The 27407-nt window shown below is 37.7% G+C and overlaps 1 protein-coding gene across 3 annotated transcripts in view; it reads left to right on the forward strand.

The window, feature by feature from the left end:
* LOC146273477 (tectonic-1-like) overlaps positions 1–25134 on the forward strand; it is a 45365-nt gene extending 20231 nt beyond the window's left edge. For 2 of the 3 annotated variants that reach the window (XM_084704085.1, XM_084704087.1), the window contains 13 exons: positions 7262–7379; positions 8835–8968; positions 9204–9355; positions 10399–10501; positions 10896–11008; positions 12937–12957; positions 18274–18420; positions 18905–19030; positions 19176–19264; positions 19744–19881; positions 21008–21161; positions 23181–23312; positions 24863–25134. In XM_084704085.1, the coding sequence (XP_084560211.1) occupies positions 7262–7379; positions 8835–8968; positions 9204–9355; positions 10399–10501; positions 10896–11008; positions 12937–12957; positions 18274–18420; positions 18905–19030; positions 19176–19264; positions 19744–19881; positions 21008–21161; positions 23181–23312; positions 24863–25009 (1574 nt within the window). In that variant the 3' untranslated portion in view covers positions 25010–25134. The remainder of the gene's footprint in view (positions 1–7261; positions 7380–8834; positions 8969–9203; positions 9356–10398; positions 10502–10895; positions 11009–12936; positions 12958–18273; positions 18421–18904; positions 19031–19175; positions 19265–19743; positions 19882–21007; positions 21162–23180; positions 23313–24862) is intronic. The other variant, XM_084704086.1, reaches the window with a different exon arrangement.
* The last annotated feature ends 2273 nt before the right edge of the window (positions 25135–27407 follow it).

Raw genomic sequence — 27407 nt, forward strand, 5'->3', positions numbered from 1 at the left:
GGAGAGTTCAACATGTTCAGTCGGATAGGGTGAAGTTGCTGAATGTCTGACCAATGTAGAGGGATTTTCAACTAACTCCAACATTCTCACAGCTCGTTACCTTGACAACTAGGCTCAACAATGGCTGGTTTCTGGACCCAAGAACGAGAGGATGTACTCTTGGAGTGATGGGAAGAGAGAACCCATCTGTATGACGTCAAGAGTCAGGCACAGGCTACTCCAACCGAGACAGCAAAAGTGCCACGATGAGAAACATTGCGACTAGCTAGCAAACTAGTTCTACTATGTTAATCTGTTAACAAGATAACCTATTTACATTTAGTCATTTAGCAGACGCTTTTATCCAAAGCGACGTACAAGGGAGAGATATAACCTATCTAACTAGTTGCTAACACGGTAGAGTAGACATGGTCTGCCACGGTCACTGACAAAATGCATACAGTATGTTATGAGTCCGCAGGTGACCACTAGCCTACCATGTCAGACAGAGTGAAATGAATCTTGGAAAAGCAGATAGAATTAACTAAAACAGTCAAAGAGTCAGATATGTGTTAAAAAGGTATATAATTCCAGTTCACAATCATCAATTATCACTTTGAACCTTATGTAAGCCTATACCTAGCAGACAGACAGACTGATTGTCCTAGACCTAGGCCAAAGAGTCTCAGATCTTTTTAGAGGCGGTTCCAAAAAAATCCCCCAAAAAGGACAAAGGCTAAATTTAAAAATCTTAGGCAAAAAAGGGCCTCTTTGTTGCTTAGCAACAGAAACGAGTATTCAGCGACACTGCAATCAATGCACGCAACAAATCAGACAGCATTCGAATGATCATTAATGACATAGCTAACTGTTACAATGCAAACTGTTCCAACTAGCTTTTAAAAAAACTCCTTTGTTGGACTCCAAACATGCGAGGTGGATATTTCTGGAGTTTTGGTCTTCTCGGACCATCCTGAGCGTCCATGCTAATATCACTGATGCTGCTATAGCACCATGTTAGCACCCTACGTAGTGGTGGATTGTTGACCTCCTTGACCACAACGTTCCTCTCCTTAAAAATCCACACCAGACACCCCTGCCATTTCTTCTTCTTCTTCTACGTCACTCTTGTTTCTTAATCGTTCTTCTTTTAGGTAGCAAAATCTGGCGCATTGTTGATGTTAACTTGAAACTAGGAACTACCATGCACTAGCTCGCTTTCTCCTTCAACCGTCCGGTCTGTCTACGTTGTGCAACGTGAAAATTGGGTCATAGGGTATGACAGAATAATTGCTCTCTGTCTAAAACAATCTATTAATTTCAATAAATTATAATTTCAATAGTTTTAGTATAATTATAATTTTATTTTGTGAGTTAAATATTATTATCACACAATAAATAACGCAGAATGATGTCGATCTTAATATGATACTACAACACACAGAAAAAGTAATTTAATAGCTGAAAAAAGTCTGTTACTGTCTGAGCAGTGTGGAGCTGGCATTGGTTTTCTGGACATTCTAAAGACAATCACCAACAACTGCCAACTTTAGAATGTTGGGATTTGTTGGAGTTTGTTGGGGCAGTGTGCAAGCTGCTTCAGAACTGAAAAAGCGAGACTACTGAGGTCATCATCGAGATTTATGGCAACGAGTCACCCATGTTTTGGGGGATTTCTTGAGCTGAGGGCGTACTGTACTACTCGGAGGAGCTCTCCCCAAAGATCGCCACCGTAACGCCTGATACAAAGCCTGATACATCTCTACTGTCAGACAGTAGCACCACAGGTACCGTAACATTACCTCATTGTATTGTAAAATAACAGTTATGCTATTCTTTGTAACATAGCCTAATGAATGTCAGTGTTATGTTATCCTCAGTTAATTTGTGCAACGATTTGTAGTGAGTTTGTATTGTGTATTGCTCGATAGTAGTAGCTACTTTAGTTTAGTCTATCGATTTACTGTATAGGTTAGCTATACATAGCTAGCTCTACAGTATTTCACAATATTCTTGTTGTTAATGTTTGTTAAGAGGGCAACTTCTGTTACGATGTCAGGAACCGTGAGGCTGCGACACTTGCGGGGGTGTAGACGTGCTAGCTAGCTGGAAAGGAGAGCTCACATATCAACACAACTGTTATATAGCGAGGTAGCTAAATGTAGCGAGGTAAATGTTAAATACTGACATAAACTTCTTTTATATGTGTTTTCTCGCGCGTTTTATTTATGTTTAGCTCCAGACAACAACATGGCCACTGGCATCATCAAAGCCACCACCACCAGTGCCCCAATGGCCAAGGATGCAACAGCTGTCTCAAACGTTACCTTGTCCATGATCCTGGTGCAGCAGTACAGGAATCTTGAAGTGGAGCATATCAAATAAAAACTTGAAATTGAAAAACTAGCATTGGAAAAACAAAAACTGAACTTGGAAATCCAGAGACTATAACACTGAATGAAAAAAGTTTAGCCTGTTAACATTCTAATTCAACATTATAGTTTTGTAAAAATAAAAAATAAACTTTGAGATTTTTGTTAGAACAGTATTAATTTATTAATACACAATCTACTGCAGCAAATCAAATATTGACATTCTTCCCCAAAGTAAAATAAATAAGTAATTGAAATAGCTGGCTTGTGCTTTGTGTGTGTATAGGGATAAGAAATGTATAAACGTGGAGGTAGTTGTCAACAGGGTCACAAGACAGCACTGATAGCAATACTTCAATAATGATACAGCTACCAAACACATGATGGTTCTGACTACTTGTCACGTATCTTGCCATATTATGGAGCAATTATGCCATATTATGGAACTTTCGATTAATTCAGGATCAGAGTATTATCTAATGGGTTTCTTCTATCCCTGAAGACTCGCTCTTCTTAGGGCTCTTTCCAAAAACCATATATTTGCCAGCTTCTTGTACTAAGAAAGCTAGCTACACTATTACCAAAGTGAAAGTTGCTACTTTCTTGTCCTTTTCAGCTGAAAAAATTATGCCTTTCAACATTCTAACAGATCGTTGCCATAGCAACTCAGCCTTTACTGCAAGGTTTAGCCAAGGGGTGAGGTGGCTAATTTTTCTACCTCACATTATGTCTTACTATTTATGCAACAGACTGGCTTAATTAGACTAGTCTTACCTGACAATTTAAGACAGTCTAAGGAAAGACTAGTCATAAACTAAGTCTTAAACATTCAAACTTCTGCCCTGGAACATAACAAATCAACTGGAACATCTTTACGTAACTGGTAGACCGTATACATGATAGGAGTGTTTGTATCTAAATTTTATTCCACAGAAAACATTGCTAATTTATACCAAGATTAAAACGTTGCTTCGGAATATATTTAACATTTGCATTGTTACCAATGAAACAGGTAAGTCAGTACATCCGTAGTCATAGCACCATTTAGTTAATGTTTTTCAACATACCAAACGGAACATAATTCCCAAGACAATTCCCATTGTTTCTCTATCACAACGTCCAAAACGGATGCCGTAATTGTGTGTGCATGGTGATTGTGTAATCTTCTCATAGAAAATGTAGTTTAGTTGATTAAAACGGCAACCTCAACGCACTGTACTATAGGCACAGCGTGGAGTTTTCCTTAAAGGGGTGATTGACTGGGTTTTTGGGGTATTTCACACTGTTCCTTAAGGTCTCCGAATAGAGTATGTAACATTGATTGGGCTGAAAATGGCCCGGGTGCTGTTCTATTCCCCCTTATACATCCAGTAAAATTTTCCTCATTTACATTTACAGGAATCGTCTGATTGCAGTGATTGCCTCAAAAGGTTGTGCAACAAAATACTAAGTTAGCGGTTCCATGAGTTTATTTTTTTAAATAATTCAGTTGAAGCATGGTTGAAAAGCAATGTCTGACTTTCATTGGTTAACATTCATAGAATTATTTTAATCACTTGTCAGATTAAAGTTTTTTCTGTGACCATTGTCACAGTTTTTTTTTTTTTTTTTTTTTTTTCTTTCATTGACCGAGGGGTACCAACAATTTTGTCCACGTGTGTATGTTGTTATTTTTCTTCGTATTTTGAGTATGATTTCCAACGCATTGTATTGGATTAAATAAACTTAACTTGAATACCTGGCTCTGTCGTTGTTCTTGCCAGTCAAAGAAGGCTTAGTAGTTATTTTGGTAACAGAAATCCATAATTCCATAATGCAGACTTACGTAGCCTACTGTCAACTTTTTATTCAAACAAAATGTTTTTAAAGTCGGTTTTTGTTCTTTTTTTTATTGCTCGACCAAATAAAGTATACAGATAATATTACACATCAGTATACAAGTGTATAAACAACTGAAATAAGAAAAATAACATTGCCAGGGGTATTGCAAGAGAATATTAAATGAGGTCCATATATTAAATGTTCTTAAGGCCTTTTTGTTGTGAGATTTAGAATGTTTAGAATGTAAGAAAGTTCAATGTTATCCAAGTCACTTAATGAGGAAGTGACGTCCAAACTGAAGACCTGCCATGACGATCCACTGACAGATTGCATAAAATTTTGCACAAAAAAGAGCATTTTGACCATACCTGTCAACACTCCCTTTTTCTCTGGGAGTCTCCTGTATTTCACACCCATCTCCTGCCCCCCTCCCGTTTTGTCATTTCTCCTGTGAAACTCCCGTAATTTGTATGGCCAAACCTCGTTATACAAATATTCACATCAATATATTATTTCCAGATGCCAGATCTTGTATGAAACGCATCCTACTCACATAATACATATACCATTTTCAACCATTTGTGACCGCAACCAGAGCCGTCTATATTACAGTGTTTTCACACTGTAGCGACACGAATCACTTGCCATCGCTTTTCTTCCCACAGTGCACCACGGTCTGGGGGGTGTCCGACAGATTAATGCAGAGTTGTAGTTCTCTAAAGTCACTGTTGTAGTTCGTATAACGTTATAGCAAAGTGTGCAGACTTGGGCTGTCAAGCGATAAAAATATTTAATCGCAATTAAACGTATTATTTCATATGATTAATCGGAAAATTATTCAATCTATTTGATCTGTTAAAATTGTACCCCAATAAATGTTTTTTTAATAACATTAAAAGGGTTAGGGTTAGGGTGTATTTAACTTCAGATAGGCCTAACTGGATGATAATGTCCATATAACAAGTTCAGATGGAACACAACTTAAATTGTGAGGGAGTTTTATTCACTCACAAATTATACTGCTGTATAATAAACATCCATAAAATTAGACTTATTCTGGGATATAAAATACATTTAAGACATGTTGTCTCACAGCCTATTACGATATCTTGCTCAATAATATTCAATTCTCACTCAAACATACTTCATATACTTAAGCAACCACAGATTGACCTTAATATTGAACAATACAGTTTATATCTTCTTGAACCCTGTCAGCTGCTCTCTTCTTTTGCGAGTGTTGCCATATATTATCGGAGCGAACGCTGCTGCTTCTACCGCTAATGCTGCTAACACTGCTGCTAGCTGGGTGCTTTTCTTGCATGTGATAGTTTAGGCTGGAAGTACTCTGGTGATAACTAAACTCAGCCTGACAATCAGTAGGCTACACACAGCCTTAGTTTTGTCAACCGAGCTGTCTCTGAACTTTTTGAAATTGAATGTCCCATCTAAAATCCCTCTCTCCATCATTCAGCTACCGTCGGCAGTCAAAATCATTTGACAACAGGTGATTCGCAGGGTCAAAAAGACACCTGCGTTAACGGCACAATTTTTTGGGGTCGCGTTAAAATTAGATTGCGTTAACGCGTTATTAACGCATGCATGCTTGATTTGTCTTCATGATTCCTTGTTAATACATGATTCTATACATGATCATAATTGTGCTCTTAGGAGTGAGATAGTGAGAGCTTTCTATGTGGAAGTCATTGGGAAGATGCTGAAGGTCTTTCCCTTAGACTCACAGCTGCTCTGTGACCTCAAGGTGTTGGACCCAGCCTTTCGCCTGGACATCTCTACTGAATCAGGTTGACCTTGTGATTTTGTGATTTACCTACCCCCTCAAATTATCTTATTGTTGTAAGAATCCTGGCTCTGTACATTAAAGTATGATGTATAGTAACCTAACTGATAATGTGTTGGAAATCTGTTCACACCACATAGTGACAAGGTTAGGTTGCATGTTTCCACAACTGAGGCTCCTGATATACTGCGAGAGAAGTATACAGACTACCAGGTCACCGACAGCAAGGACTTAACCCAGGAGGAGAGAGTGGACAGATTCTGGGGCCTTGTAGGGAAAAGTGAGACTTGAGACTAGGTTTAGTCAGCTGACTAGTCTTATGAAGGCACTACTTTGCATTCCTCATAGCAATGCCTCCTCAGAGAGAACCTTCAGAATGGTTGGAATGATTGTAACCGAAAATTGAATGAGCATGAAAAATAGCACACTTTGTGCTCTCTTGTGCTGCAAAATAAACTTTACAAACCCTGCACACAAGTACACTCCCTCCAGGGTGTTACCTATAGCAGCAAAGTCTGCTACATACAACTACAATACCGGATGTAAGAAACACTAAGCCATATACGTTAATGTAATGTATGGACAGAAATATTGTAACAGAAAACATGATTAATAGCACAATTTGTGCTGTCTTGTGCTGCCAAATCTACTAAAATAATGTATGGTCAGAAAAATTGTAAAAATGAATGTAAAATAACATGGCACATGTTACAATAAAAAGAAATAAAAAGAAAACATGAATAAGTTCCATTATTAATACCATATAATAATTTTTATTCATAATTATGTATTTGTGTATATAGCCTGCTTTTGGCATCCTCGGTCTCTGACCCCCCCCACCCTCACTGCCCCACATTGAATTGCCATTTCACAAAGTGCATTTCCATTTGAAAAGAGTCGAAAAAACCTTTTATGAAATATGATATGCAATGTAATAAGCGTTCATTCAAAATGTTATTCAAAATAATACTCACTGAATTGCGGATTGCATTGTCAAATGCACATTGAATTGCCATTTGACAACTGCTTTCCCATTTGAATTGCGGATTGCATTGCCACTTTGCACATTATATTTCCACTTGAAAAATGCATTTCCATTTAAATAAAGAGTTTAATAAACTTCCATACACTAGCGCTCACTACTGTATCGGTTGTATTTGCCAAAACATAAATGTGTAAGCCTATTTAAATTGGCAACCATGGTATACTAGCCTAGATTTATATACATAACAAAAATGCACTGATAAATGAGGCTCATTCATTGTATGTTAATTTGTTTTCCCCCCAGTTACAAGACTGTGTCACTGCAATCAACTGAAGAACAGATGTGATGTAAACTGCTGCTGCGACCCTGACTGTACTAAAGAACTGTCTCTCTTTAACAGCTGCTCTGTAAAGAAAGTCAGGCAAGTACTTGTGAGCGACCATTTTGCATGGTTGCTGATGGAATTTACCATATCAAGTTCCCTCCTTTACCACAAGTATTTTGTAATAGCTGTTGGTTTATGGGACTATGTTACGCGTAGCCTACCTGCAATAGAGCCTATTATAACAAGCATCAGTGTTTCCCATACGTTGATTTATTTGTGGCGGCCCACCACAAAGATGTTTTGATCGCCCTTCTTGCCCCGCTCGCGTTCTCTCGCTCACTTCAACTCACTCCTTTGTGAAAAGCCCCCTTTCTCCGTACACGCTCTGAATCAATGCGTGGGATGAACGGTTAGTATTATAATTCTCTGCACAAATGTGTCAAACGGATACAGTCAAGTTAAATTAAATAATATTCTTGGTTACATTCGGCAAATATAACAATATGAATCTAATGTAAAGTTAATATTATGTAAAATCCCCAAACAATTTTTAACTCACATTAATGAAAAAGTATTCTTGTGTGCAGTGCACGCTCACATTGCTTGTTGAAGTTCCTATCTCACATCTAACCGATACTAGGACATTTGGGCTGAGGCCCACATTTTTACATTGTGTGGCTCCACCCCTGCCAACCACCACAAATAAAATCACATTCTGTCGGAAACACTGAAGCTTGATGTCATGAAGGTAGTTAGGCTACTAAAATATTTGAGGTAGTGAAACCTTGATTCCTTGTTAAAAGGAGTCACACGCTACAGTGTGGCTATATTGTGACTAATTACATTCGCAACCATTATTATATATTTTGCAACTGAAATCTTGGTAGCACCAGTGTTGGTCACATTCAAATGTTTTTTCCCCCTCCAAACAAGGACTGGGTCTATCTCTCTAATAATGGCAAGAATCTGTGTGTGTGTGTGTGTGTGTGTACAAATTAGAATGGGTTTAGTTTCCCACAATCATCTTAAGATCCAGGCACTCTGAAAGTCAATATTCATATTTTGCAGATGTCCTTGCACAAATAAATCAATGTATGGTAAACACTGGATAGCAACGTGGAAAAAGTTAAGCGCTGTGAATACTTTCCAGAAGCACTGTATACACACGTGATAGGAGAATAGTGTGCCTTGGTGAGAGCAAGCACACATAATAATTTAATGGATATCTGTGTAGGCCTGAAGTTTTGCCGTATCCAAATTGACCTGCTCTTCAACATTTCAAATTAGTGCATTCTAGTTTAGCCAAACACAATACATGTCTAGACTCCAGACAGTTTTGTATGCCAGCAATGGAACATGGGCTTTCCCATGACACTGAATAGTATTTGTTGCCTCTGTAGCCTGCCCTTTACCAGGGAGGTGCATGGAGACCCTCAAGTTACAGTACCTATTTTTGCAATTGCTTTTGAAGGTAGCATACTTGGATAGGAAAGGACAAAATTGCTCATCATACATCTTTAATCTGACCTTTGATCTGTGTCTTTTTAACAGTGGTAATACAAACCTTTGTAATCAGGATGCTGCCTATTATGTGCTGGCAGAGACTGCAGAAGGCTTTGCTGAAATACAGACATTTATCCAGAGAGATGCCTACCATAACATCTTGTGCATTCAATTCTCAACCTGTAAGTACATCAAATTAAGGTTATGTTAGTAATGCCTGAATGGGTGAGCGGAAATGCCTAGGATGCAGCCATTTATGCTAACAAACTGCTTTACATATACTTTCACACTGAAACAAAGGCACAATAGGTAAGAAGACCTACCTAAATACATTTTTAATTGTTTTAGGAATATAATCTAGGCTGTATATTTGTAATAATTCCCAGTGTTTCAATGATGTGTATATCTTCCCTGAAGATGAGTTAGGACTCAACCATGCCATTGAAGTGGTGCCAAGTTTGGGAAACTTTGATGGCCTCTTCAGACGTTTTGCTGAGTTTAGCTTTAGTTCTGATTGGAGCCATGGCACATTGCCCAAAATGGATCAAGTAACCTCGTCTGAGTACCTGGTGAGTCTTTCACAAAGTATTTCCAAGAGATTAAAATCTTTAAGATGGAGAATAATAAATATCCAAAAATATATAAACGTTGTACTAATTGAACTCATAAGTGGTATACTTTACCGTGCTGTTCATACCTACATTTTTGGAAAGTGGCACATTTTCTGTAACATAGTCTGTCCTAAAGCACGTTTAAAGGTCCCATGACATGAAATGTTCACTTTAGGAGGTTAATTAACATTAATGAGTTCCCCTAGCATGCCTCTGGTCCCGCAGTGGCTAGAAATGTTGATAGGTGTAAACCAAGCCCTGGGTAATCTTCTCCGCCTTTGATAAAATAAAAGCTGAAATGCTCGGTTTTGAAAATGCTGGTTTTATGACGTCCTAAAACCGAAGGTGACCTCCCCCTTCTCTGCTTTGCCTGCACGGAGAATTTGGCCCACCAATGAGAAAATTACCAAAGGATGGCTGCCTCTTTCTTCCTCATAGCATTTAAAGCTACAGACACAGAAATAGCACGTCCTGAGGAAAGCTCATTGTGGGACTGCTCGTAGTGGCTGTAATTCACAAAGGCTGAATTTCGGGAAAGAAACTTCAGATACATTATTAGGGGACCACTAAGGCCTATATAAAAGCATCCAAAAACAGCATGCCATGGGATCTTTAAATGCAGACATCAGATTTAATTCAGATATTATTTGGACAAATTAACATATTAAGTTGTCCAATTTCAAATGTGGTTGCATATCTGCTACATGTAGACTGCCTAAGGTTTGTGACAGCTAATTGCTGGTATCTTGTATCTTATTACTCTTTCAAAATAACACAAGATAACACAAACACTTTGCCTAATTAGTTGACCAAATGACTGCAAATCATAAGGGTATAGAAAACCAACAGCAAAAAACTATTGCTTTTACAGAGGAACATGTTATGGATCTCACCAGTGCTTGTTTGTCAAGTTTTTTTGTGACAGCATTAAATATTCAGATTAACATATGAAATTATAAAAAAATAAGGAGAACTTTACTCTTTCACAACTGTTTCCTCAGTATGGGGATGTGATGGTAACAGAGGAAGAAAATGGTAACAAAGGATTCTTACGATTGCCTGCCCCCTCCGTCACAACTGACTGCCTTGACATGAACCCTGCAGGTATAAAGACATACACACTCTTTTGTCCTAAAAAGTCTATAAACACTCCCCTAATTAGCATATTCTTCGAGATTTAGATCCAGAGTGATTGTTCTCAGATTCTCCTCATTATCTACCAATACCTTTTGTATGCGAGTGCAGCTTCTCTTAGAAACTTATCATTTATGATACTGGCTGCAGACAAAAGGGAAAATTACAACATAATTACACATTTTTCAGAATCAGTTGCAAAGCTTTAGCACAGCAACTGACGTTGTACATAACAGACAACAGACCATATTATAGAATTGAGCAGTTAGCTACAGACCTATTTCACTTTTAGCATTTGGGTTAGTTTTAAGTATTGTGGTCACAGCTCACTCACAACTCATTTAGTTGTAAACATTTTCTTCAGCATTCTTAAGGGACCAAACGACCAAATGCTCACGGAGCCTTTTCATAGACAACGACTGTACCTCTCTGCCAGCCCTGAACATGCAGAGCTACACTGGCATTCACCTTTATTCCGTAAGTAAAGCTTCCCACAAAATAACTGATGTAATCAGTTGGCAAATACCTATCCCTATCTTTTGATTCATTCCCTTATCACTAGCAGCTTGGTGGAAAAGAAGAAACACAATTTGTATAATATTGACTGCAAATACATCCCAATCTAACATAAACCTTTCTGGTTAAGAAAGCACCAATCTATAGGTACAAACATTGTTTCAATTTCTTCAGCAAAAGTGTATCCTTTAAAGATATATTTTAGGAGCATTTCTGCCTTTTATAATTTTTTTGAAAGGGATAGTGTTTCAACAAGAGACGTTGACATTGGCTAGCTAACACACAGCGAGACAATATAAAGTGGATACTTTATTTTCTGTTTCGATCCATGAATTTTGTTATGTTACTGAATTAAAGTGCTTACTAATAGTCCATGTGGATGGACAGGAATATCTGTAATTGAATTATGAAACTGTTTTACCTGTGTACACAAACCCCAATTAAGTTAACGCCCAATCAACTCCAGTAACTGACATCTTAGTCACGTGCACTGACACTGCACTTCTATCTATAATTCCAGGAATATTTGTAGGTGTGTGTTTGTCAACCACCGACATCTTAATCATTGGCTGCATTACTATGGAACCAGGGTCGGCTGCAAGGAAAAAGGGATTGCTGTGCCCCCTCAAAAAATTATTTTGTTTAAGTATAATTAAGAAATACTGGTATTGGCTATAAATTAAATATCAAGATGGCTACACTTTCCTGCAGAATATGCAGGTCTGCTCTTATTTTAACTCTCATACATGCTTTGTAACTGCGTGCCCCTCTTGTGAAAAAAATACCCCCTCCATTTAATTAGTTCTGGAGCCGAGTCTGTATGGAACGCCGTGTTAGTCCAAATTAATGAAATAAATAAATAAATAGGTAAATAAATACGTAAATAAATAACAATGAAATAAACCCTGAAATTAAAAAAAGGTCAATTTACAATTGACCTACATCAATAAAAACCAACTTATTTTAAAATGACGTTTTTGTAAAGACGGCATTTATTTGTTTCATGGGACTTTTATTTCCTAATGCCACATTTATTTATTACAAAAACTTCATTTTGAAATAAGTAAATGTATTTATTTATTGATGTAGGTAAATGGATTCAGCAATTATATAAATATATATTTAAATATTTATTGCCATCTTTTTTTTATTTCCGGGTTTATTTCATAGCCATATTTATTTATGTGTTTATTTACCTATTTATTTAATTTGGACTACGGCCCTACATACATTGGGGGCACTGCACTAGTACTTTTTAAATCTTGGAACTCAACCTTCAGCAACATTTTGAGGTGTCTGCACTTGCCTGCCTTAGCCACTAGATGGCGCCATACATGATGGAAGTTTCCACACTAATTTGTTGGGTCCGATTGTCAGTGTCTTCCATCTGTTGCCATTTGTTTAAAACATGCCTTTTCCTGTGTTCTGTGCTCAGTCTGGAAGCCTTTTCCAAGCCAGCGTTACAAAATTGCTGCAAAGTGGAGCACATATCAGCTGGCACAGAATGTGTGCATAGAAAGATTAAACACTTGCTGTCATTATACCTCTAACACTGCACTCATTCTAATTGCACAGCTGATTGGATGTAAATAGTTCCACATCTATTCAGTACAGCCACCAGCTGGACCTACTTGATTTAAAGTAGGGTATATGCTTTCTAGATACAGATTTGCAGTGTGGTGCATTCATAAATGTCTTTCTAAAGGATAGTCACACTGATAGCTTGTCATCCTAAAACAGTTTCCCTTATAGTTTTAGCCATTTTCTGTTTCTGAATATATCCTACCATACTAATTATGTCAAAGCTCAACTTGGAACTGTGAAGGTTTTCATTTCTAGCAGCATTGTACTGTGCAATGTGTTTAAACATTATTTTCTGTATTTCACAGGGGAAGACTGAAGGCGCTACAGTAAGTAACATTTTGGTAACAATATTTTGATGTGGTGGGGGGTTGCCCGAGTGCAATGGAGATTTGAGAACATGTAGTGAGATAAGGGACTTAATGGGGTCATTTGCTGATTTTATTGGGTATTTCACACTGTTCCTTAAGGTCTCCAAATAACATTGGTTGGGCTGAAAATGGCCCGGGTGCTGTTCTATTCGCTGTAATGCACCCTGTGAAATAGCCCTGGAATAAAACAAAGTTTTCTCCCTTTTATGGTATGCTCATGAATATAGAGATGAGTTGCTTGCTAATTGGTTGGTTTACAACGAGTGAAGCTACAGAGCAAAGACGCGACACGGCCAACACCACTCAGCAAAACATCAAAGGTGGAGACTTGAAATAAAAACGTACAAATAAACCTATTGTGTCTACACAACACTGTTTTCAATAGTTTGACTAGATATAATATGGAATGATAACGTTAGGTGTTTCCACTTCTGTTGTTGAAGCAAACGGAGTCGACTTAGGTGGGTAACGTTACAGCTTTGCAACCAAACTATTGTGACTCAACTCGGCTTCAGTTAGCCATCTTGCTAACTATTAAAAATAACCTGACAAAGATCTAGACAAAAATGCATCGTGAATTGTAGATTTACATGACAACACAGGTTATTTGTTTGAATGAAACACAGTCAGGAACATTAAATAACATTAGCCCCATTGCCAATAAACCATATTATAATATGGGTGGATGAAATCAAGCATTCTGATTGGTTGAGAGGGAGTTCCGGGGTGTGCATTATTGAGTGATAAAGTACTGTACGCCTTTTTACATTTACCTTAAAAGTTGAGCGTTCCATATTAGTGCGCACTCAAAATAACGAAAAAGGTTGCAGAAGAAAAAGACTGTCTACTAGTACTGGTGTTCAGCTGTTTATTTGTTAGCAGGCTAGACTAGCAACATTCGGTTAATTTTTTAGCAATAATATTGCACTGTCCAGTGCTAACTAGCTGGTCTAACTACTGAAAAGTTGGACGGAAGCTCAGGTCTAGCCATTAGTTGCTAACTTGATATCAACTTATTTAATTTTAGCTTCGTAGCCACGCAATTACAGTACATGACCTGGTCTTGGCTTCTTAAAACAACGTTTTCCACAGATGCACAATTAATGGAGCTATTCAACCCATACAAAAAAGAAGTATACTTCAAGTTTATTTTGTCAGTATACTTTACATTTAGTCATTTTTTTTTACATTTAGTCAGTCATACTTAGTATAAAAAGTATACTATCATCATGTTACTTAAAGTATACTAGCAGTGTACTATTTTTGTATTAAGTAAACTAAATTGGCCCACTTTTTAGGTCATTTAGTACACTTTAAAGTACACTTATAGTGTATTTCAAGGTTTAATTTTGAATACTGTAAAGTAGCCTGTGTAGTGCACTTTCAGTTCATCAAGTATAGTTCCTAAAGTACTTCAAAGTATACTTTGGAATACTCTAAAGTAACATCTGTAGTGCCCTTTCAGTTCATAAAGTATACTTCCTAAAGTACTTCAAAGTATACTTTGGAATACTCTAAAGTAACCTGTGTGGTGCACTTTCAGTTCATGAAGTATACTTCCTAAAGAGCCTCAAAGTATACTTTGCAATACTTTCAAGTGCACCTTCAATTAATGTAAGTACCTCAAGAAATAAACTTAATACATTTAATTTTACTATGACTTACTAATAAATTAAACTGTTTAGGGGCCCCTCAGACGCCTCCGATCTTGCGTCACATGGCGAGAACGGGGCCCTCACAAAGTTTCACTGCAGATACTGAAAGAAGCTACTTACTGCACTGGCATCAACAATAACTGAATTCAGCTGTTTTAATGAAACATCATCATTGTCATTTAACTCATGGTTACAATGGTAAACCAGCACAACAATCACAATTACCACGCAACAAAACACTACATTCTAAGAAGACACATTTAAAAATCGAAATTCATGAAGTTACATTTTTATTTCTAACAAACGGCAAACTTATCAGCAAATTTTAACACTATTTGTCACCTTGCATCATTGGAATTGACTAGCCAATGAGCCACACTATCTTCATTATTTCACGTTGTTATTTTGTTCTTTGTCCGTTCGACAGTGTAACCTTCAAATTCTCAATTAGCTTTTTAGTTTTTTTTCCGTTAATACTCCAATTGATAATTATCAGTATAAGAGTATAGGGCTTCAGAATGTTTTGGCAGTAATTGTTACAGCTTCAGTAAAAAAAAAAAGATTCAACGTGCAATGCATAATAGTTTATCATTGACATGAATAATTAGAATGAGATGGATCAAAAAAATGTAACCTGTAATGTACTTTTTAAAAAAATCGACTTTTTGCCTTATAATAATAGAAAAAGTACATCCTACTCCAGAAAGGAAAAGTATACTATCCATATTTTAGTATACTTTAATATACTTCTTTTTTGTAAGGGAAATCAACATAAGCTAACCTTAACAACAGCATAATGTTAGTTTATCGAATCTCAAGTCACTCGTAACTTGATTACAACATATGTAGGCTAGCTAGCTACCATATACCCAGTGCCTACAAAACATTTATGATTGATTTAGAATGTTTAGGCCTAATATTTAAATTAAATATAATTTTATTGTGCGTACCATTGTCGTTGTTATTTTAAAGGCAGCTTTTATAAAATTTGCATTGAATGAATGAGATGGTGTGAGATCTAGCTAGGCTAACAAACATGAAGTTCACAATGCTGTTTGTCCGTTGCATAGCAACAGCCACACGTACGGGACTATTTTCTCTCAGCTACTGAAATGCGATACACAACGTTTGTTGGCTATAACTATTTTGTGCTTAAAGGCAGCTTAGTATGTATTTATTATTTATAATTTCGCTGGTAACCGTATTATAAAAGCAATAAGGTACTCAAGGTAGTACTTTATCGTCAATAATGTACGGGTTCCAGGGTTTGCCTAACTACACCCTGGAACCCGTACATTATTGACAATAAAGTAGCCTACTGCCTCTCGTACCTTAATGCTTAAATAAATCATCACACATTCTACCTATGCTAGATACAGGATTCGTTAGCATTGCTAATAACTGTTATTGTCAAAATCATACTACAGCTTGCGGCTGTGATAAACATAAGGTCGGAACAGCACCTCTTTTCAGCAACAGCTTCATAGCAAATCGTGCTTTACATTGTCCCAGGTTTTCAAAACTATCCTCGGTAAAATGGTTTGAGCAAATGTGTAATTGAGGGTCGAACTGCACAGGGATCTTCTCATAGACAAACATCACAGCCCGTCGAGTGTTTGGTTCCTTAGAAAGACTCTGAAAAGTGTCAGCATTCCCTGTACAGGCTGGAACACTGCATTTACGACTGTAGTCCATTTTCAATATCCTTGAAAACATTCTTCTTTGTAATTCTGTGGAAGTACACTGAGCAGCATGCAGCAAATTTTGGGGCATGACAAAGGTACAAACCAGAGCCAAAGAAGGTGGATTTTTTTTAACCGCTCGTTTTACAGCAGCAGTTTCAAATTGTGAGATTTAGATAGGAAACAGGTGTCAATGGACTTTGAGATTCATTGTATGTCCATTTTACCCACCGAACTGTCGTTATTCAACTATGAAAAGGTCAACTCGGTTTTGCAGTCAATGACCCCTTTAAATATTGTTGTAGAGGGTTAACTATTTGGCAAACGACCAAAAAGATTCCCCTGTGGTTTAAAGGAAGAGGGGAAACTGAACAGTGTTTTAACATCCCTTACAAAAAAGAAGTATATTAAAGTATACTATAAGTATACTAAAATATGGATAGTACACTTTTAGTTCACTTTTGATATACTTTTAAGAAGTATGCTTAGAAAATAGCTCACTTTTGATATACTTTTAAGTATGCTTTGAAAATAGTTCACTTTTGTAAGAAGTATTCTTAAAAAATAGTTCACTTTTGATGTACTTTTAAGTATGCTTTGAAACAGAAAATGGTATACATTTCTTCTGGAGTAGGATGTACGTTTCTATTATAAAAAAAATAGTCCAAATAATGTAATGTAAAAGTATATTACAGGTTACATTTTTTAGATCCATCTCATTCTAATTATTAATGTCATTGAAAATCTATTATGCATTGCACATTGAATCTTTTTTGGTATTGAAGCTGTAACCTTAATTACTGCCATAACATTCTGAAGCCCTATAATCTTATACTAACTACTTACTAACCGAGAGTGAGGTCATTCCGGGAAATATCAAACTGAGGCTGGAACCTTGATATTTTCCGGTATGACCGAACGGTCGAGGTTAGTAAGTAGTTTATTATATGGTATTTTTAGCTTCTTTTCATTTTTTACGTAAACGAAAATAAATGGGACCTCTAGGCTAATTGCAGCTAGCTCTCAAGTCTTCTCATGGTGTGTTTCATGTGTTGCCTAGCAACTCAACGCAGTCTTTGCGGGAATCCAAAACACATAAGCCGCAGTCTTTGCGGTATCTCGAGCCACAGTCTTTGTGGTTTCCCAATATAAATAAAGTTTTACTCAACAAAATAAATTAAATGTAACACAATTAATAAAAGTAATAGTACAAGTCAAATATAATATTGTTAATTAATTCCTCTCTTGTGTCTGAGTTCATATTTGAAGCCATGTACAAATTGTAGCTCTGGCTCTCATCAGATTCTATAAGATGTCCAATTGCAAACTTGGACCCTATGTAATGCAGTTGGCGCCTGGATGGGGAATTGGCAGGCAGAGATTAATAGTTTGTGGGTGTGACCTTTTTTCTGTGTCATCACCATTGTTACTTGTTTAACTACATGCTCTTATGGTTCTACCCTTTGGCACTTATTTGGTGTTTCACAATGTATGCATTTACATTTAGTCATTTAACAGATGCTCTTATCCATAGCGACTTACAGTAAGTACAGGAACATTTCCCCCGAGGCAAGTAGGGTGACTTCACCTTGCCCAAGGACACAACGTCATTTCGGCTCGGCCGGGAATCAAACCAGCAACCTTCTGATTAATAGCCTGATTCCCTAACCGCTCAGCCCTCTGAGCTCATTTAAAATCCGAAATAAAATACAATTACATTGACAACTTTGGGAATAAGTAGAACAAGTTCAAAAATTGTAGGCTAGCTACAGTAATTGCTGTTGATAGCTTGTTGCCCGAAAGCATACTCACTGTTGTAAATTGTTGAGTCTAGCTTTGAAAAGCTAAATGGTTAGTGTGTGTTTCAGCAAATAAACAATGGGGAAACATTTTTTTTGATGCTTTCTTTGTCCAAACTATTCTTCTGTCTGCTACAGAGTGTTGCTGTTGAGATTGCATCCATCACCTACCAGTCCTTGGAAGGTACTCTATCTCCACTGCAGCTCAGTAGTGACCAGAGCCTTGCCCCTATTCTGCTCATCCAAGGGGTAGAGCCAGCAGTGTGTATGAACGTGGTACTCCAGGTATAGCGCAAGTAAAACATATCTGTACAAGTTTGATTTACAAAGAAATGTATGCTTAACCCTTGTGTTATCTTCGGGTCATTCTGACCCATCAGTCATTGTGACCCAGCGTTGTATTGCGACAACTTTACCGAATAAAAAAACAAAGTGAAGTATTTTCTTTTAATCGTCGGGCCCCCCACATCACAAAGGTTAAAATAAAATGCTTTTTATCTTTGTATTGGGTAAAGTTGTCGCAACACAACAATGGTTCGTTGTGAACCTTCGGGTCATGTCACCCGAAGGCAGCACAAGGATTAAGGAAACAGGGTTTCCCGCAGCACTTTGCAGCATTTTCTGCGAGAAACCCTGGAAACATATAGAATATCTTGTTCAGATGGTGAATTCAAAATTCTGGCATTATAGCTGTATATTAACTTTTCTGTAGTGATGTAACCAATAGTATTGGCCAGGGTTTTTATGTTATTTTTATTTCTGCTTACAGGTTGACTATTTGGTCTTATACAATGAGGCTGGTGAAATTCTGAACCTGTCTGTGGCGTTGATTCTTGGAAACCTAAATGCAGAAATGATGCCAATGAACCAAGAGTTTCGGATTAAGTTTGTCCAGGTATTGCTTTATTGTGTAAAAACCACTGTCTGGCTCAGTTTTTTAAAATAAACTTAAGTGGGGATTCCATTGCCAGAAACAATTGCACTGAAGTGAGATGTGGGAGTGTGACGCATGAATGTATATCTGTAATTTCCCCTGACAGAAAAATGCTGAGAAGGTGTCTGTCCAGTACAGTGGGAATCCAGGGTACGTGCTGGGGCTTGCGTTAGTTTCGGGATCAAGAACAGTGGAATATCCTTTTTCTATTTTCCAATCTCCTTAATTTCTGTATGTTACCGACTTCAGTAAATCATTGGTTGGAAAATATCTGCAATCATTCGATCCTTGAAATCTTTTGCTCTTTTTATATATATGTTTGCACACCATTTAAAAAATGTGGTTTCGCCACAAACCGTATAAAAATGCATAATTCATTTATTTGTTATCAGCATTCAAGTTTATAAAGTGGCTGATGTTACCCTATGCCACTATAATTATCTTCTCCTGACACCTCCATGAACTGCATCACCTACCTTGAAGCAAACAGATTCATAGGCAAATCTTGCAGCATCAAACCCATTTAAAAAAATCAAAAACAGATCTTTGATGTCAACAGTAAGCAATGAATGATTAATTTAACAGGTCTCTTGGTAACTTGGTATCTATCATTGCCTGGTAAAAGTGTATCTGTTCTGTTTATTGAAAAATACGTTCTTAACGGTTATGCTCACTGGAATAGTTCAGAGTTCAGATCCCAAGGGAAACCTTACCCTTTTCAAAGGCACTGAATTGGAGGACTGTCTCAGAGGGCCACATCAACGCTCCCCTGTCTTATTTGGAGTTAATATGTTATCTGGCTGCACATTAAGGTACAAACAAGGAAATAAATGCAAATGCTGAATTTACGAGGCTTACAACACAGAAACCTATTTGAAAGAACCTAGAAGAGCCCTGGAGTGCACAATTGACCGACCTCGGTCCATGTGCACAAACGTCATCAAAGTTGATACAGATCTGACGTGCCACACCTTGTAGTCCTCATGCTGAGAAGTAAGGGATAACTTGTCCCGCTATATAACATTTATGGACAAGGTGCAGGCATATGGAGGGAGATTTTCTGGCAAGTTTATTGCTGAGGGGAGTTATACATAGTTAAACGCCTCCTACCAGCCAATCAGAAAACACCAGCACCCACCCAAATGTTAGTCAGTGGACCTCTTTGAATTGTAATTGTGCACCCCTGACCTAGCCTATGCAAAATTGTGTGTCAGTGTAAAAGTCAACCTTGCCCTGATTAGACCCACTGGCAAATGATGAATAACCAGTTGCGAGTCTTTAAGACAGGATAAGTACGTTTTGCAAAACATGCAAAATTGGCTTGAGTTTGAAGTACCGTATTTTTCGGAAATAAAGCCGTGGTTTATACCCCGATTTTAAATTTTTCTTGTGGTGGTGAGGCTTATGATTCGAAGCGGCTTATAGAACGTTTTTATAACAAAACAGGCTTCAAAATGTACTAATGAGAAGGTTAACAAGTAACACGAGCAGGGTAGTAGCATTGCTACGAGTATTATGCTAGCTAACTTAGCCCGGAATTTAACTAAAGCTACCGTTTCAAAAAAATAACTTCCGCTTTGGGGACCGTCGGAAATATTTAAAACTCATGCGTCTAAAGGTAAATATAAATTAATTCCCGGGCAATAAAAAACCGAAGTGTGTTGCAACAGCATGCTGTAAAATCGCCTATACTCAAATGCCTATAAGTATAGAATGTATTGTTTTCAGAGGTTTCATTGGTCAATCGTTAGTCAGATGTACATGCTATTTCTACCTTTAGCCCTTAGTCCTTGTGTAACAGGTAATGCTTCTAATCTTGTTCCAATTAGAACTGAAAATGTCTAGTTCTTAAGAGCATTCTCTTGTTCAGACAGTCATTTGGATGTTAGTTTAGACAGTCAGACACAGACCCATCTTTTTGTGTATTTTTATTTTTAGGCTAGAGGAGACAGCAAACTGCTCTCAACTCTCAAATGGCATATTGGGTGTGCTAAGGGGACAATACTTTCCTGAATATGTGGCCTCCTTTGGGAACTCCCAATCTCAAAATCCAATGGACTGGGTACCAATCGAGAACAGTAAAGCAACTATGGTGAGCAACCTTTTCATTGTTTTTGACACACTCAATGAGCTAACTAGTCTAGCTACATAAAAAAAAATTAAAAAAAATACGAATACACAAGTGTCAGTTAATGTATCTAACCAACCAAAAGATTGGGCCTCATTCTCAAACATTTTTGGAAGTTTCTTCTGAAATGTTTCTTACGGCTTCGGAAAAACAACGTAAGAAAAACATATCCGCCAAATTCATGAACACAAGTTATGCCACCGGTGCACAATGAGTTATCCAATGAGAAAACACATCGCTCTCTGCGAAAAGGTCCAGATGGTCGCGGTACAGGCACTCCCTCCTCAGCGCACTATCAGCAATTTGCTCGAGCAACAGTATTTGTGCCATATTGTATGCCTATGGTGCACACTTGTCCCTTTGTTGTCCCATTGATAATTGGATGGCCTGGTTGAATTTATATGATGTTAAAGTGCAAGTTAAAGGTTTTAGTTGTTACATACAACATCATACCAGTAAGATGAGCAGTGGAGTTGTTCGCAACTGGATCTAACAGTGTGCACACTAAGCAAGGTAAATTATTATAATTATTTTAATCCGAGGATGTCTGTAGAGTTGATGTGAACGCAATCACCAACGATTTCTCACAAATTCATTAACACTTCTAACACGGAGAGTTTGCGATTCCCCTTGTGTTTTTTTAAGGAATCGCATTTGAGACAACTCTGAACGATTTACAACTGAGTTCGGAAAGTCTTATGAAGTTCAGAACAAATCCCAGATGAGAAAACTTTCATGAATGTCAAATGTTTTCCTAAATCCAATTCAGAAGAAATTCCTTCTTAAATTCGAACTGCGTTCGAGAATGAGGCCCATTGGTTGCTTCCCAGAGACATCTGGAGTTTGTAGGGAAGACCTAACAGAATTCAGAATGGATGGGAAAAAGTTAATGTTTTGAGATCGACTGAGTTATATTATCCCAAAGACTTCAAATACAATGACAAATAGCGAGGGCTTGGAGCACATGGAGTGCTTTCATTAATGTGTTAATTCTGCCATACAAAGCAATATCGGTTGCCAGCTGTGTGGGTTACTAGGCAACAGGCAACATCGATCATCTGCCATGTGTAGTGACCTTTACGTTCCTTATCGCCCATAGTCAAAATGTATTTATCAGGTGGCGGCTGATATAACTGGGCAAATAGGGCTCAGCCCTCCCTATCTTTTATAATAAAGTTTAGAATTTTTGTTAGAAGTTTGGGTGAAGTTTTGGTGGCACCTTGAGCACCCACACCAAATAGTCACATGAAAAACTAAAAAGTCGTATTTTTTCCCTGCCCAAACGCATCAGCTACCATTCATCTTCATAGTGTGTGTGACAGACCTTGAGGCACACCACATTGATTTGCTTCTAGTTCGGGCTAATTTAATTCATCCCACACAGGCAGTTGACATTTTGACCAATGACAATGGACGTATAGACAGTACAGTCAGGTGCTCGTGGTTACTGTGTATGATAGAGTGGGGAATGTGGTCATTGACATGGTTGGTATTGGCAAAATTTTGAATGAGGTGCATTTTTGACTTTTTCATCTATTTTCTTTGGAAAAATAAGTAAAGTAAAGTGACTTGGTACACACCGTCCAAACATTCAAATTACACAAAAGGAACGACTGAAAGAAGACTGGCTAACGGCAAGTGTAGCTAAGAATTCACATGTCTGTTGAAACTTGGTATCTCGGATGTAATTCTGCATTTGCTGCAGCGGGAACTATTGATGAATATAGCCTATTATAGCCTACACTTTTGTAGCCCACCCACCCAATATCACCACCAGCCATCACTGAATATAACATCACTGTAAGTTAAAACATTAAAACTGATCTGTTTCAATCAATAATCATCAACCATAATAAATCACACCTCAGTCCAGTCTTGTGTGTGGTTTGACTTTTGTGTTTTTTAATTTTTCTTTTGAAATGGTAACATGCTATGTTTAAAAAATACAATTTAACACTCACAATGATTTCTTTGGCTGTGCAGGACCCACATATTTGCAGTATCCCCCTGTCCTTTGATTTGGAGGTGAAATGGACCAGCTATGGATCCTTGATGAACCCTCAGGCTCAGATTGTGAGCGTCAAAGAAGTGATTCCTACAAACACCAGCAACTTGGTAAATAAGTATTTATTTGGGAAAGTCACAATATAATTTCCTCACTGAGCTACCTTATTGGAAATCTAGGGCAGCCTAGGGTGTTATTTTTCAGTTATTTTGCTAAGTTATGGTTTCGTAAAGAAACAGCTTTCCTAGGAGGGACCTTTCACTCCGAGAATATTATCAGTTCCCTTTAACTTAAAGTAAGCAAATGCAGCAACCAACATTATTAATGGTAGGAGTGTCCTATCAATTAAATAGAATTCACTGACTGAAGCTCAAACCACTCTCAAACTTTAAATTATCTAAAAAAAAAAACTAAATTAGTCGCATTATCATGTTGGCTTTTGTTTGATTGTATTGCCGATTTTATTGCATGTGCAGTTTCCCTCAAGATTTTGTGAGACTGTGGTAGGTGGACCTAGCCTGGTCCTAACCAGACTCTCGTACATTTCCTTTGTACAGAGAGTCTGGCCTCGCTCCATTGACAAGCGTTAACTTCCTTGTAGGCGGGTACTCGGTTGAAGTTTAAAACTATTGGATCTGCCCAGAGCCACTCTGATCTGCCATAACCAATCGCTAGCATTTGCCTTAGCCAATTCCTTCACCACTACTTTTAACAGAGCTAGCTGCAGTAGCTGCAAAATCAAACTTTTCCTGAACCCTGTGGGGAGGAGGGCCACAACATCATGGCCACCAACAAAACTCAGCAAAACTTCTTGCGCCGGCTTTAGCTGTTGGATATTCGGCAGCGTTGCCACAACGGACCTAATGGCTTCGCTCGCATCTTTCTCCGCCGCCATTACGGAACTACAACACAAACTAGCACACAACATCAATGTCATCGTTCTCAGCCACTCCCTCTGTTCGCTGATTGGCCGGTTAAAAATTAACCTGCAAAATCGGACTTATTTACTGAATGGCCAGACCGAGAACAGAAGCAAAATCAAAATTGAGCTAAAGTATGTAGGACGGCAGAGCCAGGCTAGTGTGGATCTCCCATAAGACCCCCAATAAGAAATGTGTATATTTAGTGTTAAATCCACTTTGAGAATAAGATTAGTGTCTTGATCTATTAACAATGTAGAGGTCTTGCAAACAGTATTGTGCTTTTTGTAAACAATGTTGTATTCTAGCAAACAATATGTCATAAACACATTGGTTGTATTTATATGAATGGTGATAACAGTCAAAAAAGTCACACCCTCAAAGCATGGTTAACCAGACGGAGTTTAACGCAGTTCATGGACAATTGGCCAGAGCATGCATTTGAGCCATCCAAAACATGAAGCAAGCGTGATTACTTGTTGAGCTAATATATTTTTGTTTTATGTTTAGAAAAAATGGCTGACTCAAACAGCCAACTTGCTTCTCAGATCCTGAAAATAGTGACAAATTCAGAGCAGCTGGTAATGACGTTAAATATGTAGCTAATGTTAGCTAGCTGCTACAGTCTCGGAAATTTAAGGGAAACACTGATTTCATATCTCATCATGTGGCATTAGACCTTCATGGACAGAGGTTATTTGCGTTAGTTGAACATTTACCAGTCACCTTTTTGTCCACAGGCCTTACTCTCTGGAAGTAGCCGAGTCATTTACGTGACAAGTTCAGTGACCTTCATCCCTGTGCAAGCAGCCACACTGCCTGGTTATAAGGCCACTCCAACTTTTGACGCCAAGCTGCCATATGACTTTTTCTTTCCCTTTGTGTAAACATGTTCACCAGAATGTGATTTTTTCAGTCATCTGCTATGCAGATACAACATGAATAATAACCATTGACTGTTTTAATGGATATCATTATTATTTCTTTGAATAAAGTAACATTATTTTAATAATTTACAAGACAGAATTGTTTTATTTATTGGTATATAATTGAGAGATCTTTTTATCTTTTTATTCAATGCTCCACGTACTTGATGTATTTCATGGCATCTCAGGTGCATAAAGCATATGTTCCGTAAAGTCAGCCATAGACTAGGCGTTGCAGGCAATGGATGTGTCTTCATCAGCAATTTCTTACACAGCACATTTATTTCCAAACCCTTCATTCCAATAAAGACTAACAATCAGTCAATCAAGCACATTTATGTATAGAGCACTATGACATATATGTAAATGACAAGGTTTTCCATTGCACAAATATTCAGGTTGTTTGTGATAGGAGAGGTTATGTCCCTCATTTTTACTGCAATTATCCTGGCTCCACAAACTATTATTTGTACAAAATTCGAAACTTCAAAACGTGGAACGCTAAGAGGTCAATTCAGATTTTCCATTTACCTTTGTCTTGGTCCTCAACAATACCTCAACAATTAAACATTCTGCTCTGTATGGGAGATATCTGGAGTTACATCACATATTATACACACGTCTTAGTAATATGTCTCTCTCTTGGAAGTCGCTTTGGATAAAAGTGTGTTAAATGCATAAATGTAAATGTAAGTAATAGATTGCTTTCTCCCTTTCACTTTGTATTTTTGTTTTTAAAACGTGAACGCCACATAGTTATATGACTTAATTTTGGATTTCAGGGCTCAGTTAATGAGTTAGTACTTTTTGTTTTTGACTATTTGTAAGTGCTCATGTAAAAGTGGGTCATAATGTAACTAACATTTCCATTAAGCACATTACCAATATTCTCAGTTCTCTCCCAGATGGGCAAGTTTCTAGATACTTAGTGCAATGTCACATCCGAAACCCTGTCCAATATTGATTTGTTTTTCTAAATTTCTGACTTGATTTGTCCCTGCAACTGACTGTTTATCACTGTTACTTTCATTAAGGAATGTTGCCGATTCCATTTCCAGTAACAAAACGTGTGTGGCTTGTGTGCCTCATGTTCTGGTAGTTTTCTGGACATTCTGTGCCTTTTTACTACACGCATCTGAAAGCAATCTTTATTATTTTAGGCACTTGCTGATGGTTTTGTTAGCATATGTGAGAAAAGCAGACAAGGTGTATACAATACGGTGCTTTTTTATGCATATCATCAAATATAATTAATTTACAAATCAGGAATTAACATATTTGAGCAAACATAACAGTCCTTAGTTGGTAATAGTCTGGACGTTCAATTAGTATACTACTCAACCACAGAGCCTTATCCATCGCTTGCATCAGGGGTTCTCAAACCTTTTTGCGCCAGGGACCCTTTATTGGCGAGAACATTTTCCAAGGACCCCCTTGTAATATTATTACAAAGTAAACATGTGCTTATTACAATTAGTAGTCTTAGTTGCCATTAGAACTATTTGAATTCTTAAACATTTCAACCTAAGTAATTCATACCTGTTTCGTAGTGATAAACAGAAACACATTTAAATTTCAATCATATCACTTGTACAATTCAGAGTAATTTTATTCAAAGTGCATTTGGACTCAACTTGATAGCATTTATACTTTGTCATTTTTCTGAACAACTTTCAGAAAACCAACAGTAGCAAGCCTGGCATTTAAAATTACCAGTCTAAAGATGAGTTTAATTAAGTGTTTCAACTTTAAAATAATAAAATCAGTGAAAATATCAAGAGTGTTACAGAAAACATCAACGTAATTAAATGTATTACTTTATTTTTAAAAAGTACATTAGGGCTACACATCACATTCTTACACAGTTCACAATAACTAATTTGATGAGCTCATCCTTAATGAGATGGGTGAGTCCTCCACCATCATCCCTGTGCCCAAAAAGCACAGGCCAACAGGACTTAGTGGCTACAGACCCGTCGCCTTGACATCTGTAGAATGAAGTATTTCGAGCGCCTGGTGCTGGCACACCTTAAATCCATCACAAACCCTCTACTGGACCCCCTGCAGTTTGCCTACAGAGCCAACAGGTCTGTGGACCATGCAGTTAACAATAGCCCTCGACTTCACCCTACGGCACCTGGATTCCCCAGCATCCTACGCCAGGATCCTGTTTGGGGACTTCAGTTCTGCCTTCAAATACCATCATCCCCGCCCTGTTTCTGGACAAGCTCTCCCAGCTGAACGTGCCTGATTCCACCTGCAGGTGTATCACAGACATTCTGTCTGACAGGAAGCAGTGCGTTAAACTGGGAACACAAGTCTCTGACTCCCGGTCCATCAGCACCGGATCTCCTCAGGG

Source organism: Hypomesus nipponensis, chromosome 9 (genome assembly GCF_054491055.1).
Source record: "Hypomesus nipponensis isolate SF chromosome 9, ASM5449105v1, whole genome shotgun sequence".
NCBI classification, from domain to species: domain Eukaryota; kingdom Metazoa; phylum Chordata; class Actinopteri; order Osmeriformes; family Osmeridae; genus Hypomesus; species Hypomesus nipponensis.